The sequence below is a fragment of the Dromiciops gliroides genome, chromosome 6 (genome assembly GCF_019393635.1).
Source record: "Dromiciops gliroides isolate mDroGli1 chromosome 6, mDroGli1.pri, whole genome shotgun sequence".
Lineage (NCBI taxonomy): Eukaryota > Metazoa > Chordata > Mammalia > Microbiotheria > Microbiotheriidae > Dromiciops > Dromiciops gliroides.
In genome coordinates, this window is record NC_057866.1 from 209,789,902 (window position 1) to 209,805,607 (window position 15,706).

Here is a 15,706-nt window from a genome sequence, read left to right on the forward strand (position 1 = left end):
TACACCAATTTGCTTTCTTGTATTTGTCATATACCCCCAGTGGATATGTAGAGGTTGATGGTATTTTGTAATATCAAGTCATGTGACATGGTTAGCCTTCATTAAAAGAAAAATATTCGACGGTCTATTTTATTTTATTCTTTAAAATCAGGGAAAGTATTTTTGCTTATGAATTGTGATACCTGGATGGTCCATGTAAACACCATGAAAAAGATACAAGCCTTGCCTCAAATTGATTGGATTGTACTCGCTAGAAATAGCACAGTCAGCAATGTCAGACTTAAACATAATGGACAATGAGGATCAGGTGTGTATGTGTCTAGGTTCCAGGTAGTTCCTGGTTGCCTGGTTGTTAATGGTGCTAGAGTTCTCTGTCCTTAGGCATGCATTTTCTCTGGCTATTGCCTCCCCAAGAGAGAATGCCTTTAGCTAGCTATTAGGCAAACAAAGTGGATCTTAATTCAACATGGCAGTACATTCCAAGATGAAGTTATTTAGGAGCAGAACAGCAAGCTGATAAGCATAAAGCTTTTTCTTCATAAGTGATTTATTCTGCAGTGGAGTGGGAGGCTTTTAGGTTTTGTCCTATATTTGGAGGGTGATGACAGGAGCAAAATTCTCTTTTCCCCTCCCCACAAGTTCCCAGTTACCTTATATGTCAAATCCTTTACAGATTTTTTTTTTTCCTTCAGAGTTCCACTGGTTTTTGTGACAAAATATTGACCACAGAATCAAGATGAAAAATTATCTGAATAAGTTAAAAAGCAACAATGGAATTTTACAGAGATGAATGGAAAGTCTTGCTTTCCTTCAAAAGACCTGCTCAGCCAGGTATGGGATGAGAGAGGCTTGAGGTGGCCCTTCCCAACAATGAGACTGTTCTCTGAAACAATGCCTTCCTTGCCTCTACTCAAGGCCCTCCCCTCTCCCTCTCCCCCCCCTTTCTGGACTGTCCCCATGGCTGCTGGGCCACTCCCTCTCTCCCCCAAGTGAATTGATCACAGGCACAGTTAGCCTAGCTATGGCTCTGCAGAGTGTGGTGCAGGGGAAGAAAGTAGACCTGGTATCAAACCCTACTTATGCCCTTTACTACCTCTGTAATTTGGGAAGTGTCACTTCAACTTTCTGGGCTTCCTAACCTGTAAGGTCACAGAATTAGAAAGTTCCTTACAGTTCTATATCTGTGACCCTGTGATAGGATATGGAGGGTGGAGAGAGAGGCAAGAACAGAACATGACTGAAGTTGTGAGCTTGGGGGACTGCAAGGATGGTAGTGCCTGCATCTAGGAGAAATAGAGAAGTTCAATTCAGCAAGTACTTTTTAATTCTGAATTCCTTCAGGAATTCAGCTCATAGCTCCCTGCAATGAGCCAGGTACTGTTCTAAACTCAGAATATAAATATACAACCAAAATAATTCCTGCCTTGAAGGAGTTTTAATTCACAGGTAGGAAACAACATGTGTTCATATAATTGGATATACAATATTTACAAAATAATCAGTCATGAATCATTTAATAAGTATCTGTTAGGGGCCTGGCACTATTCTAGGCTGGGCATACAAATATGATAAATGAAGTGATCCCTACTCTCAGGGAGGCTATATTCTAATGGGGGAGACAACAAGTGCATTTTATTTCAGTGGCAGGGATATGTGAAAGGGACCTTGACAAATTGGGGGAGCCTGGAAAAGTAGAAATGACTCAGATAGAGACTTTGCAAAGGCACAGAGATTGGAGATGGTATGCCATACATGGAAAACAAAGTGGGGACCGGATTGCTTGGAACATTGAGTGCCTAAGTGGAGATTAATGTGGAATCATTCTGGAAAGAGAGGTTGAAGGGGGCTTTGGGAGGGCTTTAAATGTCAAAGAGAGGAATTTGTATAATCCCTGGGGATCATAGGGCCCAAGTGAAGCTTCTTGAATAGAAGAGAAACATGGTCTCACCTATGTTTGAGGAATTTCAATTTGGTGGCTGTATGAAAGATGGATTAGAGAGGAGAGAGACTGAATACAGATTCATCAGGGAATTATTGCAATAATTCAAATAAGAGATGGTGTGGGTCTGAATTTGTGGAAGAGAAAGGAATCCCTGTACAATGTGTTGTGAAGGAAGAACCAACAACACTTGGCGACTGATTGGAAATGGAGGATGGGGAAGAGTGAGGAGTGGAAAATGACTATGAGTTTGGGATCCTGGGAATTAGGAGGATGGTGGTGCCCTTAAGACAGTAAGAGAGTGGTTTAGAGAGAAAGATAATCAGTTCTATCTTGGACATATTGAGTTTGAGATCCTGATGCAACATTGAAATCCAAGTCTCTAGCTGATAGTTGATAGTGTCAGATTAGATATTGGGAAAGAGATTTGGGGTGGATTTATAGATTTAGGAGTCATCTACATAGGTGATAATTATAAGTCCTTCATGGTGATTGTGGAAAGCCCACACTGATGTTCAGTTCTTTGTGGAATATTGGTGGGGAGTAGGGACCAAGGCTTAAGAACCATGTTCTCCAGGAGGCTTCTCCTGCTTCTTCCTGTCTAAGTTTATCTTGTATGTACTTTTCATGCATCTTATATATGCCTATATATGTACCTGTTGTTTCCCCCCTTTGAATATAAATTACTTGTTTGGGGAATATTTTGCTTTTGTCTTTGTATCATTTGATCTCTCACAGCCTCAATTTCATCATCAGTAAAATGGGGTTAATAATTGTAATACCTGTAGTACTTACAGTGTTAGGATCTTAACACAGTGCTTGACAGAGAGTAGGTACTGAATAAATACTTTGATTGAATATGGGACTGTATTAAACTGGGTTTTCCAAGATGGCTATCCAGAATTGACAGGAGGAATTGCCTTTTATTCTCATACTCCAAATTTGTTCAAACAGTGCATAAGTATGGGCATAGGAATAGGGAGCTCAGATGGAACCAAAACTTTCTCCATCATACCTCATTGATTTGGGGGGGAGAACAATTTCCAGAGTCTGCTGCCACATATACTTAATTGTTTTTAATGCAGGAAATTCCATAAACAGTGGGGAGCTGTCCACAGCTGAAACTCAGGCAGAAGATCATATCTGGTTGGGTTACTATCCAAACGTTGTCATTCAAAAAGTGGAGGCACAACTTTGACCAAGCCAAAGTGCCCTGGTCTGGGCAAATCCCTAAGATTATAAATTGCAGAATGTGTTTACCTGTGTTGTTTTTGTTGTTGTGGTGGTGGTGGGGTGGAGGGAAGGGTGTTTCCTCATCTGGAATTTCTTTTTATCAATGAAAACATAAATCTTGCCCTTACTTCCACACCTGTGTTGCCGTCAGTCAGTCAGTGGGTCAACTACTGTTTATCAAATTCCTACTATGTGCCAAGTCATGCTCTCTTGTCTTGCCTTATAGATTCTGATGCTTCTTTGTTATCAACCCGTATTTCTGTACTTTGGACATACTTTCTTTCTTTGGTCCCTACCTGCTTGCTTCTGTATGTTAACTAATCCTTTGACCTTGTATAACCTTCATCTTGCTTCTGGCCCTTCACTACCACAGCCAATATCAATGTACATGACCCCACCGAGCCACATTGCCTTGCTAGAGTCATAGTCAGTTCCATGGGGGGTTTTCTTTTGTTGTCTCACTCCAGAGAGTGGATCAATGGGGCAAAAACAAACTTGGCACCCTAGCAGAGGAGGAAGATCTTCCTAGAAAAGGAATGGTAGTTGGCCCACAAACTTCTTTTAGTTCTATTGGTTTGTAGTTTTTGTCTAAGGCACCAAGTTATCTTTTGCCTAAATCTTTGAAAATTCTGACTGTCTTATGTGGTGGAATGGTGGAACATTCTGCCCACCTCATAGAGAAGTGAAAGATTCCAAATATATTTTGGACATGCCCAATGTGGAAATTTTGTTTTGCTTATGATGTTTATAATAAGGTTTTTGTTTTCCATTCTGAATTGGGGGAGTGGTTGGGGTAGGAGGGAGAGAAGACAGATTTTTGTTGATGGGGGGACAACAAATAATTAAGTACTCATGTCATTGGGTCATTGGGAGATTAAATGAAATAATATATATAAAGCTCTTTGCAGATGCTCACACAGCATATAAACATCAGCTGTCACTACTCTAGTGATTATACATCCTTATTGTCAGCAAGCTGCTTTCCAAAGTATACTGAAGAGCAGCATTTCCCTTCATTGTTAAGTGGATTCTCAAGAGAGTAATCACCTCCCCAGAGCATCTTAAAGTATAAAAACATTAGAGCCTTAGAATCTCTTTTTAGCTGCCTCTTGTCTGATTGGCCCTTGCAAATTCCTTCCATTGCCTGGGACTTTGCACTTTGCTTGACAGAGATTAAAAAAAAATTCAGTTCTTTCTGTTGCTTAAAATAAACCTCATTAGTTAAAGGTTAGGTGGATATTATATGAACTTCTGATGAGAATCATTCCATGAGTATCCAGGAAAGGAGGACTCTGGGACAGTCAGAAAATCCCAATCATTGGTTGGGCAGGTCTCATCTTTGTGTTTTCAGAACCTAGCTCAGCAACTGACACAAAGGATGTGTGTAATAAATGATCATTGATTTGAATTGAATTGAGTAGGCTGCTGCCTGGAACATACAATTTCAGTGGTCTCTGATCTTAAAAAAACAAAAAACAAAAACCTACCTCCTATTTCCTTCATTAAAAGACACAGCCTGTCATTCATTTCTCTTCATTGGGTCTTATTTTCCTCATTTATATAAAACGAAAGGGTTGGACAAGATGGTAATTGATTTTCCTTGTAGGGTAGACTAGGGTAGAGTCATAGAAAGTCTCCCTCTCCCTCTGTCTCTCCTTTTCCCTCTCCCTCTCTTCTCTCTCTTCCTCTCCCCCTCTTCTCTTTCTTCCTCTCCCTTTCTTCCTCTCCCCCTCTTCTCTCTCTCTCTCTCTCTCTCTCTCTCTCTCTCTCTCTCTCTCTCTCTCCCTCTCTCCCTCTCTCCTCCTTTCTCCTCTCCCACCCACACTGTTTCCATGTCTGACCTTGAGGATTTCTGCTGACCTCCAACACCATAAGGTATAACTGCCTCTCTCATGGATTGCCCTTCCTCCCAGTCCCTGCATAGGAAATGGATAGACCAGCCCCTCTTCCAGAGCACTCCCACCTCTGCTCAGACTGTCCTTTGAGCCACTGATCTCTACTTCCTGTTTTGGACACGGATGAAGATAGTCTTAATTTTGGCTCTTTCTAATGCTTTGTATACATGATCTCATTTCCTGGAATGAAAACAGCCCTGTGAAGTAGATCCTACAGGTGTTATTGTCCCCATTTTGTAGATGAGGAAATGGAGGCTCCATAAGACTATGTAATTTGTTTTTGGATCACCCCCTAATAATTGCCGTTGGTAAGATTCAGATTTGATCTTCTAGCCCAGCATTGATCTCAACATACAGTGCTGTCTCCTCTTCTGTTTGGATTTGAAGCCAGGTGGTGTTTTTCATAATGTAATTTATTCCTCCATTAACACATACCCTATTTATATTTCAGAGTCCTTTATCTGGAAATTCACATGAGTCTATCCAGTCCAGAAGGGTAGTGATTTCTCATAACATGGATAAAGCTTTGAAAGAAGGTAAGGATTTGATATAAATGATAGATCCATAGATATGTATTTATGGGAAGGCACATACCTATCCATTCATACATATTTCTCCAGAAAGCACGTTATTATATTCTGAAATTCAAATAAATGGAAGGAATTGGGTTGAAGGTTTCTATTATTTGTCCATAGCAGTGAGAACTTTTTCCTTGTGGGCATTTGGGTTTAAATTTTTATGCCAGTTGTACATAGAGATGTCAAGCAGTTCTACCTTCTGCTTTCCTGGGTTCGTGGTGACTCCCCATTTGTTTTACCAGACAGATGGAAAAAGAAACAAACAAATACAAGTGTTATCAGTGTTATCCTAGACTCCCGAACCAGATTTGTTTCAGATCTTCATAGATCACATTGCATTTCAATGGTAATTTCTATGCAAGGGCAAGTTCTTGAATTAATAATGGCAGAATCATGTTTAGAAGAGTTAGATGAACATTATGGTAAATATTGATAATATAAATCCAGAGGTCTCCCCACCCCCACCCCCTTAACTGGCATATTTTACCATTCATTTGTTCTTATTGCGGTCATTTTACATTATTTTAAAATTTGCCTGGGTGCAACTTTCTGGTGATTTCAGAACATACATACATCAAAGCTTCCTCCTTTGGGGGAACATAGATTAGACAGTATATATTTTATGTATGTTTGTATATATGCCTAGACATATATACATTTGTGTATATATATCTATATCTATACAATGTACTTACATTTGTGTATACATGCATGTATGCTTGTCATATGCACATGTCTTTATATAAACATATATAAATATATATGCAACTTACACATGTATAGTACATGCCAATCACATTTCATTTTATGTTTGATCTTTTAAACAAATTTGTTTAGTTTCTTTGAGAATAGATTGCAATAGAAGTTCTAGCAAATCTGTTACATTTCACATTTGTTTGTTGTCTTCCAATTTCATCTATAAATGCTCTTGACATGATCTAGCTTAGTTGGGTATCCTCATTCCAAGCTTTCTGGAGGCATTGGGTTTCCTCTCAATTGCTTTTTTTTGTTTTGAAGCGATCCTACTCATGATCATCCTTCTCTTGCCCCATGACTCATCTTTTGAAAATACTCTGGCTTCTTTTTGAAGATACATTGATGCATTTTTGGAACATGACAAGGAAATAGCATTGTACAGTGGAAAGAATGTTGGCTCTTGGGTAAGAGGACCTATGTTCAAATCCCTTCTCTGATGCTGTTTGTATGACTCTGGAAAAGTCACTGAAACCTCCCTATGCCTTCCTTTCCTTTTCTATGAGATAAAGGGGTTGGACTACATAGATGGCTTCTTCTAGCCCTAGATCCTCTGATCCTATAATTGCAACCCTTCTCTCTCCTTCTGCCTCCACCAGTGGTTGTAGGATTTTATTGAGATGAGAGGCTGTATTCAAACTGTTATGTTTTCTAATTAATTGAACTAAAAATGGTGGGCTTTTGCATCACTTCCATGCTTAAACCCCCTTCTATTCAGCCTTTCTCTTCAATTGGGCATATACCAGTTTGAAGATAGGCACACACACACAACTCTTCAAAGAGTGACAAGTTTAGTTTGGGGTTTTTGAAGCAAAAGTTAGTCAAATTGGATTCTCTCTCTTTTTTTTTTTTTTTTGGTGAGGGAATAGGGGTTAAGTGACTTGCCCAGGGTCACACAGCTAGTAAGTGTTAAGTGTCTGAGGTCGGATTTGAATTCAGGTACTCCTGATTCCAGGGCTGGTGCTCTATCCACTGCGCCACCTAGCTGCCCCAAATTGGATTCTTTTTAACACCTTATCCCCAAAGAAATTTATCTTCATTTATTCTTATTATAAAGAAAACTGTAGAATCAATGACTTGTCTGAAGTCTTTGAATGAGAACTATCCTTAGGTCTACTTTGTACAGCCTTGAGCATTTGATCATAAAATGTTTACAGTTTAGTGGTATTGATGTACTCCCCTGGGAAATCTTGAAGTTATATAGTTTGTTATTAAAGGGGAACATTTATGCCATATAGTGTTAGAATCAATAAAGTTGGAGATTGAGAGGGAAAAAATATTTACTGTTTAGTATAAAAAATAAGGAAGAAGAATTAGAGGACCCTTACTATAAAAATGTTAACCTTTTAGTGTGATGGGATATTGTCTGTAGTTTACATATATTTGTTTTGAAAGAGGTTTGGGGTTTTTTTTTTTTAAGTATTTATAAATTTAAAATGGTTGTTAAACTTTTATGTGAATGATGTTATATAATCCACTTTTCTAAACCTTGGCAACCAGGACATTTTGTTGAATTAGACATTCAGAAGACTGTTACCTAACTTCCATAAACTTCTGTTTATTTCTCCTAAAACTGGTATTTCATATTTAGGTCAGCAGCATGCAAACAAAAAGGTAACTCTCTAAGGCTGCTGTGATTGAATTCTATTGAACAGAAATGATCAAGTCCAGATTTATTTCTTGCACTAAACTTAAATGAGTTGGTTTTTGTGTTTTGCCTTACTGGTCTCTCCCTCTCCCATTTAGAGAATGTAGTTTTTAAAGGGAACTTTTCCCTTTCCCTCCCATTGCTCTAAACACTGATCATCAGGAAAGATTTGATCTGCTCCCTTTCTCTTCTCCTTAGACTGTTTGGTGGACCTTTGCCCCCAGGGGCTTCCCATCTTGGTGCCAGACTTAGCAACTGCATCTCATTAGTTTTGTCCCTCTTCTAGCTCAGAACCCCAGAGCCTGAGCCATTTACCAGCCTCAGCCTCCCTAGCAGCAGGACGTACAGGCTTTGCCAAGGCTACACCACTATGCCAAGCTAGGTTTTTTTTTTTAAATGGAATTTCAAGTAGTCTGTCTGTAGGATTTATTTTCTTAAATCTTAGCTGATTAAATCATAGAGCCTCAAAATGGTATTAAATCAGCAATATTGAAGGAAATAATGCAGCAAATTTTTTTTCTGTGGGAGTAATAAGAATTGTTAGGACTCCAGACAATTCAAGCAAACATATATGCATGGGATGAGTAAAGATCATACTTTTCTATTATATATGATATTAGGGTAACTACTGCATTATCATTTTAAAATGTGAAAGACCGAGTATTGAAAACTCAAAATAGTGAGTTGTTTGTATATCAACTCATATTTCTGTTGGAGAAAACTCAATAACTTCCTCTACTCCTAACAAACATTCTAAGTTTCTGCCCAAAATAGAATCCCAGGAACCTTCTATACCTCCATTTCCATAAAAGAGGTGTTAAATGATTTTTTTTAAAGGAGTAAATATTACAATTATATTAGACCTTCTATCAGACTTTCACAAGATCTGCTTCCTAATTTCCATTTGGCTATTTATTTCTTTATTTATTTAGGTCCAGACTTACAATTTCGTCTCTGTTATCTCGTCAGTTTGAAATTTTCCCTCTACTAATATAGACAGCTGTCTGGGGCCCCTGTGAAGTTAAGTAACTTGCTCAGGGTCACACAAATAATCTATGTCCAAGACTGAACCAAAGCTTTCCTCTCTGCAGGACTGGTCCTCTATCCATTACCCCATACTTTCATTGTTTTATTTTTGGTTATAGTAATTCATTCTTTGACTCAACAAATATTCAAATGTAACCTTAAGAGTGAATTTTAAAATGTCATCACTTTGTAAATGTTATCCTTTTAGAGTTATTTTGAATATTAACCAGTATTCTGTCATTCAAAAATATTTTCAGTTGGAACTATGCCCAAAGGGCTATGGAACTGTGCATACCCTTTCATCGAGCTGCTACCCTACCGCTGCTAGGTTTATATCCCAAAGACATCCCCCCAAAAGAGAAAAAGGACTATTTGTACAAAAATATTTATAGCAGCTCTTTTTGTGGTGACTAAGAATTGGAAATCAAAGGAATGCTCATCAATGGGGTAATGGCTAAAGAAGCTGTGGTTTATGATGGTGATGGAATATTATTTTAGAAATGACAAGCAGGATCATTTCAGAAAGACCTGGAAAGACACGTATGAACTGATGTATTGTGAAGTGAACAGAACCAAGAGAACATTGCATACAGAGACAACAATATTGTTTGATGAAGAACTGTGAATGACTTAATTATTCTCAACAATACAATGATATAAGCCAATCCCAAAGGACTACTGATGAAACATACTCTCCACCTCCAAAGAAAGAACTGATATTGATGGAGCACAGACTGAAGCATGCTATTTTTCACTTTCTTTCATTTTTTTTTTCTTTTTAGTCAAGTTTTCTTATACAGAATGACTAATATGGTAAAGTTTTACATAATTGTACGTGTATAAACCATATCTGAATGCTTGCCACCTTGGGAAGGGGTTAGGGGAGGGAGAGAAGGAGGGATAAAAATTGGAACCCCAAAATATAAATGAAAATGTTTATTACTTTAAAAAAATGTCCTCAGTATCTAACAAGTTATCTTCTAGATACTGATCTAGAAAACTGTCTAGTAGGTTTTAGGTTTCATTATTTTGTTCTTTACTCTTTTTTTTTTCTTTTTTTTTGGTGAGGCAATTGGGGTTAAGTGACTTGCCCAGGGTCACACAGCTAGTAAGTGTCAAATGTCTGAGGCCAGATTTGAACTCAGGTACTCCTGACTCCAGGGCTGGTGCTCTATCCACTGCGCCACATAGCTGCCCCTTGTTCTTTACTCTTAAAAGTGAAATTCATTTAGTTTGAAATGGCCCTTGTTGCTTTGGAACATTTATGAAGGGTCTCCCAAAAGTCTTAGTGTGGTTTTAAGCTACTTAGCTTAAAACTAAAACTTATACACACACACACACACACCCAACAAATATTAAAAAAAAATATTTTGTATTATAAAACATTCTGTAACTCATCATAATAGGGATCCTGATAATAGCTTTTTATAGATGCTATAGCCCTCTAAGGAAACTTAAAGGTTAAAAACCTGAGGCAGAAGCTGATATAAAATTGACCATATTTTCAGCCGCATAATTGACTGGAAGGTGCAGAGAATACAAGATCTTGCTGAGCTTATTGTTGATTGGCTATTTTGAAAAACCATTGGAGTCTATATTAGCAAAATATAACTTTAAAGGCTTTTTCTCGAAAAAGATATCTTTCATTTATATGTCAAGAACACAAGCTTCTTTGATAGATGCAACAACAGAGATCACTTTATTTGGTAATCCTCCTGTCATGCTGATGTGGGATGGAATTAGGGTCAAGTTGATTGTCCCAAAAGAATTACAAGACTCAGTGACTCAGTTTCCCAAGTTTTATTGCAATACTGTGGGTGGCCACAGGGAGAGAACCGGAAAAGTGGAAAGGTTTTTTTCAAATTAGGAAAGGAAAGACAGTTATATTTATTCCGAGTTTTAATAATCTCCACCTTAGGGAGGTACAGGGGAGGGCTTATCCTAATTTGGAGTTGGGTACCTTTTTCAGTGGAGTTGTGTATTGGGGGTTTGCACATCATAAGGTGAATCTGTGGACAAATTTGGCCTTTTCTGTGCATGTCTCTTTCTGATTCCCATGCTTAGTTTCAAAACATCTTCATTTTTCCTTTATTTCTAGTCTAAGTTTCTATAGCCTGTCAATGTATCATTGTTGTATTCTTAGGCCTTCATGGCCTAGCTCCTTTTGTTCCCATTATGGGCACTGATTACAGTGAGTATGAGAACCTAGCATCCTGACTTGTAAGTTATCCATTAACTACGGTCTGAATCCCTTTTAGGACTCATATCTGAATTAGAGCTTGGGTCTTAGGTTTTTCTATTAAGCCCTTTTTCACCTCCTACATCAATGCCAGGTTAGTGACTTTACATGGGTATACATTTTGAATGACAGCTGAACATCTTGGGAATTGTAATTCCCTTTTCTCCACCTCCATCTTCTTCTGGGTTGGAGGAGTTGGGCAGGAGAGGACACTACATTACCAATATGCCTCATTGCCTTTTAGAGAACATTTTTCTCAGTGGTATCCTTAGTCTCTCTTATAGTGCCTGCAGTACATTACGGTCTGATAATAATAGCATTCATATAACATTTTAAAATGCTTTAAAATATTACCTTATTTGATCCTTACAATAGTCCTGTGAGATAGGTATTCTTTTTTTTCTTTTCTTTTTTTTTGTGGGGCAATGAGGATTAAGTGACTTGCCCAGGGTCACACAGCTAGTAAGTGTCAAATGTCTGAAGCTGGATTTGAACTCAGGTCCTCCTGAATCCAGGGTCAGTGCTCTATCCTCTATGCCACCCAGCTGCCCCCATAGGTATTCTTATTATCCCCACTTTATAGATGAGGTAACTGAAGTAGACAGAGGCTAAATGACTTGCCCAGGGTCACACTGTTAATATATGTCTATGGATGAATTTGAACTCAGATCTTCCTCACTCTGGGTCCAATGTTCTATAACCACTGTGCCACCTAGATCAGTGGTGTCAAACCGAAATAGAAATTGGGCCCAGCGATTCATATATAAAGATCCATGCTGACTGCATATTGACTTAGTTTTAAAATGTAATATTATCTGGGGGCAGCTAGGTGGTGCAGTGGATAAAGCACTGGCCCTGGATTCAGGAGTACCTGAGTTCAAATCCAGCCTCAGACACTTGACAGTTACTAGCTGTGTGACTCTGGGCAAGTCACTTAACCCCCATTGCCCTGCAAAAATTAAAAAAAAAGTAATATTATCTATGCCTTGTTACATTTTTACTTATTTGTTAAATATTTCTCATTTGCATTTTAATTTGGTTTGAATTGTACTTGGGAGGACCCACTGGGGATGTGTTTGACACCTGGACTAGAGGACTAAAAGGTCCCTCCAATAGACCTTAAGTTCTATGATTCTATGATTTTCTCCTTGCAGATACAAATAGTGAAGTCTCCTGAGGGGATGGATCCCTTATCTCTGTAGCGGCACATTTGGCTGCTGCAAAGGAGTCTACTCCAGCCCTTCCCCTATGGCTTTTATCTGTGCTGATCTGCATTCTAATTGTCTCTAGCTCTGACTAATCCTCAGTTTACTTCTAGGCCAATACTATAAACTTCCCCTCTCCCCCCTTCTCCAGTTTCCTCCTTTCTGTGTCCTTGATGGTGTCTTTAGGCCCCCTGCCCATATAGAGACTAATACTTTTGTTGAATGTTAATGTTTCATAAAACATTGTAGATTTAATATATTCTCAAAATAAAACACTACAGTAAAGCAAGGAGATTGAAATACTTTGTAAATGAGTATGAGGATTTGGATTCAGGAATTCTTTTTCTTTTCTTTTTTTTTTAAGTGAGAAAATTGGGGTTAAGTGACTTGCCCAGGGTCACACAGCTAGTAAGTGTCAAGTGGCTGAGGCCAGATTTGAACTCAGGTCCTCCTGAATCCAGGGCTGGTGCTCTATCCACTGTGCCACCTAGCTGCCCTGGATTCAGGAATTCTTAACCTGAGTCTTTAACTTTGTTTTAAAAATACTTTGTTATAAAGAATCACGAATTTCTTGGTAACAAGGCCCTACAGGATCCTATGTATTCTTACAAAAAAAAACCCCAACATAAAATATAGTACTGACTTTTTAGTTTTGTAGAAAAATAGGGGTACCCTAAATTGCTTGAGTCCCCAGTTATCCAGGTAACCAGAGGACTGAATGAAAATGGACCAATAATCCATTGCTGTGGCCAGGAGCAGACCCTTAGAAGCAGTTCCAGCTCAGATCAGCTGATCTAAGGAGACTCTCCCCTTGCCTTTTGTTTTACTGTTTATGCTCCAGGCTTGAACTGTCAAATTGAGAAGGGAATGAGGAAGCCAAGTGTTTGTCATTATCAGACCCTGTGACAGATTCCTAACAGTGCAGGCATTTCCCTTATCGGGAATAAACAAGGACATAAATCTTAACTGCACCCCCTAAAACTGTGATTTGGCTGTTTAAATATCTCCTTCCTCAAGTAATGCTGTGGGGAGGAGGGGTCTATTCCCTCATGCATGCATGTCTATCTTGCTGAGAATTTGTATTTGTCTAGATAACTGTGCTTCACTCTGGTTTCTAATTTTGTGAGAAACAGGCTTCTTTTTTTTTTTTTTAACAGTGGAACAAAAAGGGGGCGGGAGGGTCTTTATAAGTTTTCTTATGGAATCTGCTTACATTTGAGCTTACATGCCCTTTTATTTTAGGTCTAGCATTTACTTTTTCCTTGGTGGCAGGGCAAAGATTTACTTATATAGCAATCAAGTGAGAAAGTATTGGAGTAGACAGTGAACCCAGGCAGAGGTAGTTAGATGACATGCATAGTGGTGTATGTGTGTGTGTGTGTGTGTGTGAACATCATAGGCCATCAAAATAGCCCAACTTCAGTGCCTTATGACCCAGGCTTCTCTAGCTAAGTATGGAGAAACTTCCAGGTCTGGCCAATAGGTGATTCATTTTTTTATTATGGAAACCTTTGAAAAAAATTAAATATAAGTTGGTCCTTGGTGGCTTCTGACTCCCTTTCACTATACAGTGACAGTAGCAGAGGGAATGGAAAAAAAGGCAGAGGGTGCTAAAAGTCCTATGGTCTGTTCTACTGTAGTTAATTTAACTGTTAATATGTGGATCTTTGTCTAGTGAACAACAAGTTGACAGACAGGAGGAACTAAACCACATTCAGATTAAAATTTTCATTAGAAATGAAACCAGAAAAGACTTACATGAACTGATGCTGAGTGAAATGAGCAGAAACAGGAGAGTATCAATGACATTGTATGATGATCAACTGTGATCGACTTAACTCTTTTCAGTAGTACAATGATCCAAGACAATTCCAAAGGACTCATGATAGAAAATGTCCTCCACATCCAGAAAAAAGAACTGCGGAATCTGGATGCAGATTAAACTATACTGTTTCTACTTTTTTTTTCTTTTCATTTTTTTGGTTTTTCCCTTTTGTTCTGATTCTCCTTTTATAACATGACTAATTCAGAAATATGTTTAATGTGATTGTACATATATAACCTATATCAAATTGCTTTGCTGTGTTGGGGAGGGGGGAAGGAAGGGAGGGAGGCAGAAAAATTTGGAACTAGAAATCTTATAAAAACAAATGTTGAAAACTATTTCTACATGTAACTAGAAAATAAAATACTTTTATGATAAAGAAAAAAAAGTGGAGGCTTGACTGCTGAAAAAAAAAATGAAACCAGAACACAGAAAACAATGGCAGTTAAATGAAAGACTGGCACATGAAGGAATTAGCAGATTGTTTTCATTTTGTGTCCCAAAGCACCAAAAAATATTTTTTGGTGGAACACCTAGCTATCTTGCCTAGCACTACTCATGGAGTATATAAAAAAATCTTTATTGCTCCTCTGGGTCTCTTCACCCAATTCACAATGACGTTAGCAGAACGGGTCTAAAAAGGAGTGGTGTTATTGCTTTGAGGGATCTAAGGGCAATCCTGTGGATAGCTATGCTTTTAACCCCAGCTCTCTAGCCCCTACCCGCTATCAGCCATTAGACTCAGTTACTCAAATAGTATAGCAAGAATAGTAGTTACAAAGTCTTTCTCCCAACACCAGTAGCAAAGTGTCTTAAAAATGTCCCCAGAGTGAGAGTAGGGGTGGGAGGAGATTGAGTAAGAACTTAAGAGTACAGTAGTAGTGAGACACACATGTACAAAATATATGTGGCCATTTCTTCTGATGTTTCCTGTGGGATGGGATGATGGTGACGATGAGTCACTCTGCTGTACAGTTGGGCTGGCTTTTTGTCAGGCTGTTTCTCCTCCTGTTCTGCCATTGGGCAGTCTCTCTGCTGGTGGGCAATTGCTGCTAGGCTTTGCCAGGCAGGTTGCTTGGCCACTGGGCGCTGTGCACGGTGGTCATCTCTTTTGGGTAGGTCATCCTGCAGGTCTCTCCAGGTTTTGTTGGTAGCTGTAGTCTTCTCTACTTCTAGCCATCCCAGCTCGGTTTTATTGTGCTCTCTTTGGTACTATGTGCTCTTTAACTGGAGTTCTACAGAGCTTTTTCAACTAAGAAAATGACCCTTGATTTAGAGATGACTCAGAGCCCCCAGGCTATCACCTTCAACCGGGAGATAGGAAAAAGCCTTGTCTGCCCTAATTGACAAATCTTTTTAGCTCAA

The 15,706-nt window shown here is 38.7% G+C and overlaps 1 protein-coding gene across 3 annotated transcripts in view; it reads left to right on the forward strand.

Moving 5' to 3' along the window:
• The window catches only part of SNX25 (sorting nexin 25), a 260,886-nt gene that overhangs the window by 36,558 nt on the left and 208,622 nt on the right, over positions 1–15,706 (forward strand). For all 3 annotated transcript variants that reach the window (XM_043972839.1, XM_043972837.1, XM_043972838.1), the window contains exon 2: positions 5,519–5,603. In XM_043972839.1, the coding sequence (XP_043828774.1) occupies positions 5,582–5,603 (22 nt within the window). In that variant the 5' untranslated portion in view covers positions 5,519–5,581. The remainder of the gene's footprint in view (positions 1–5,518; positions 5,604–15,706) is intronic.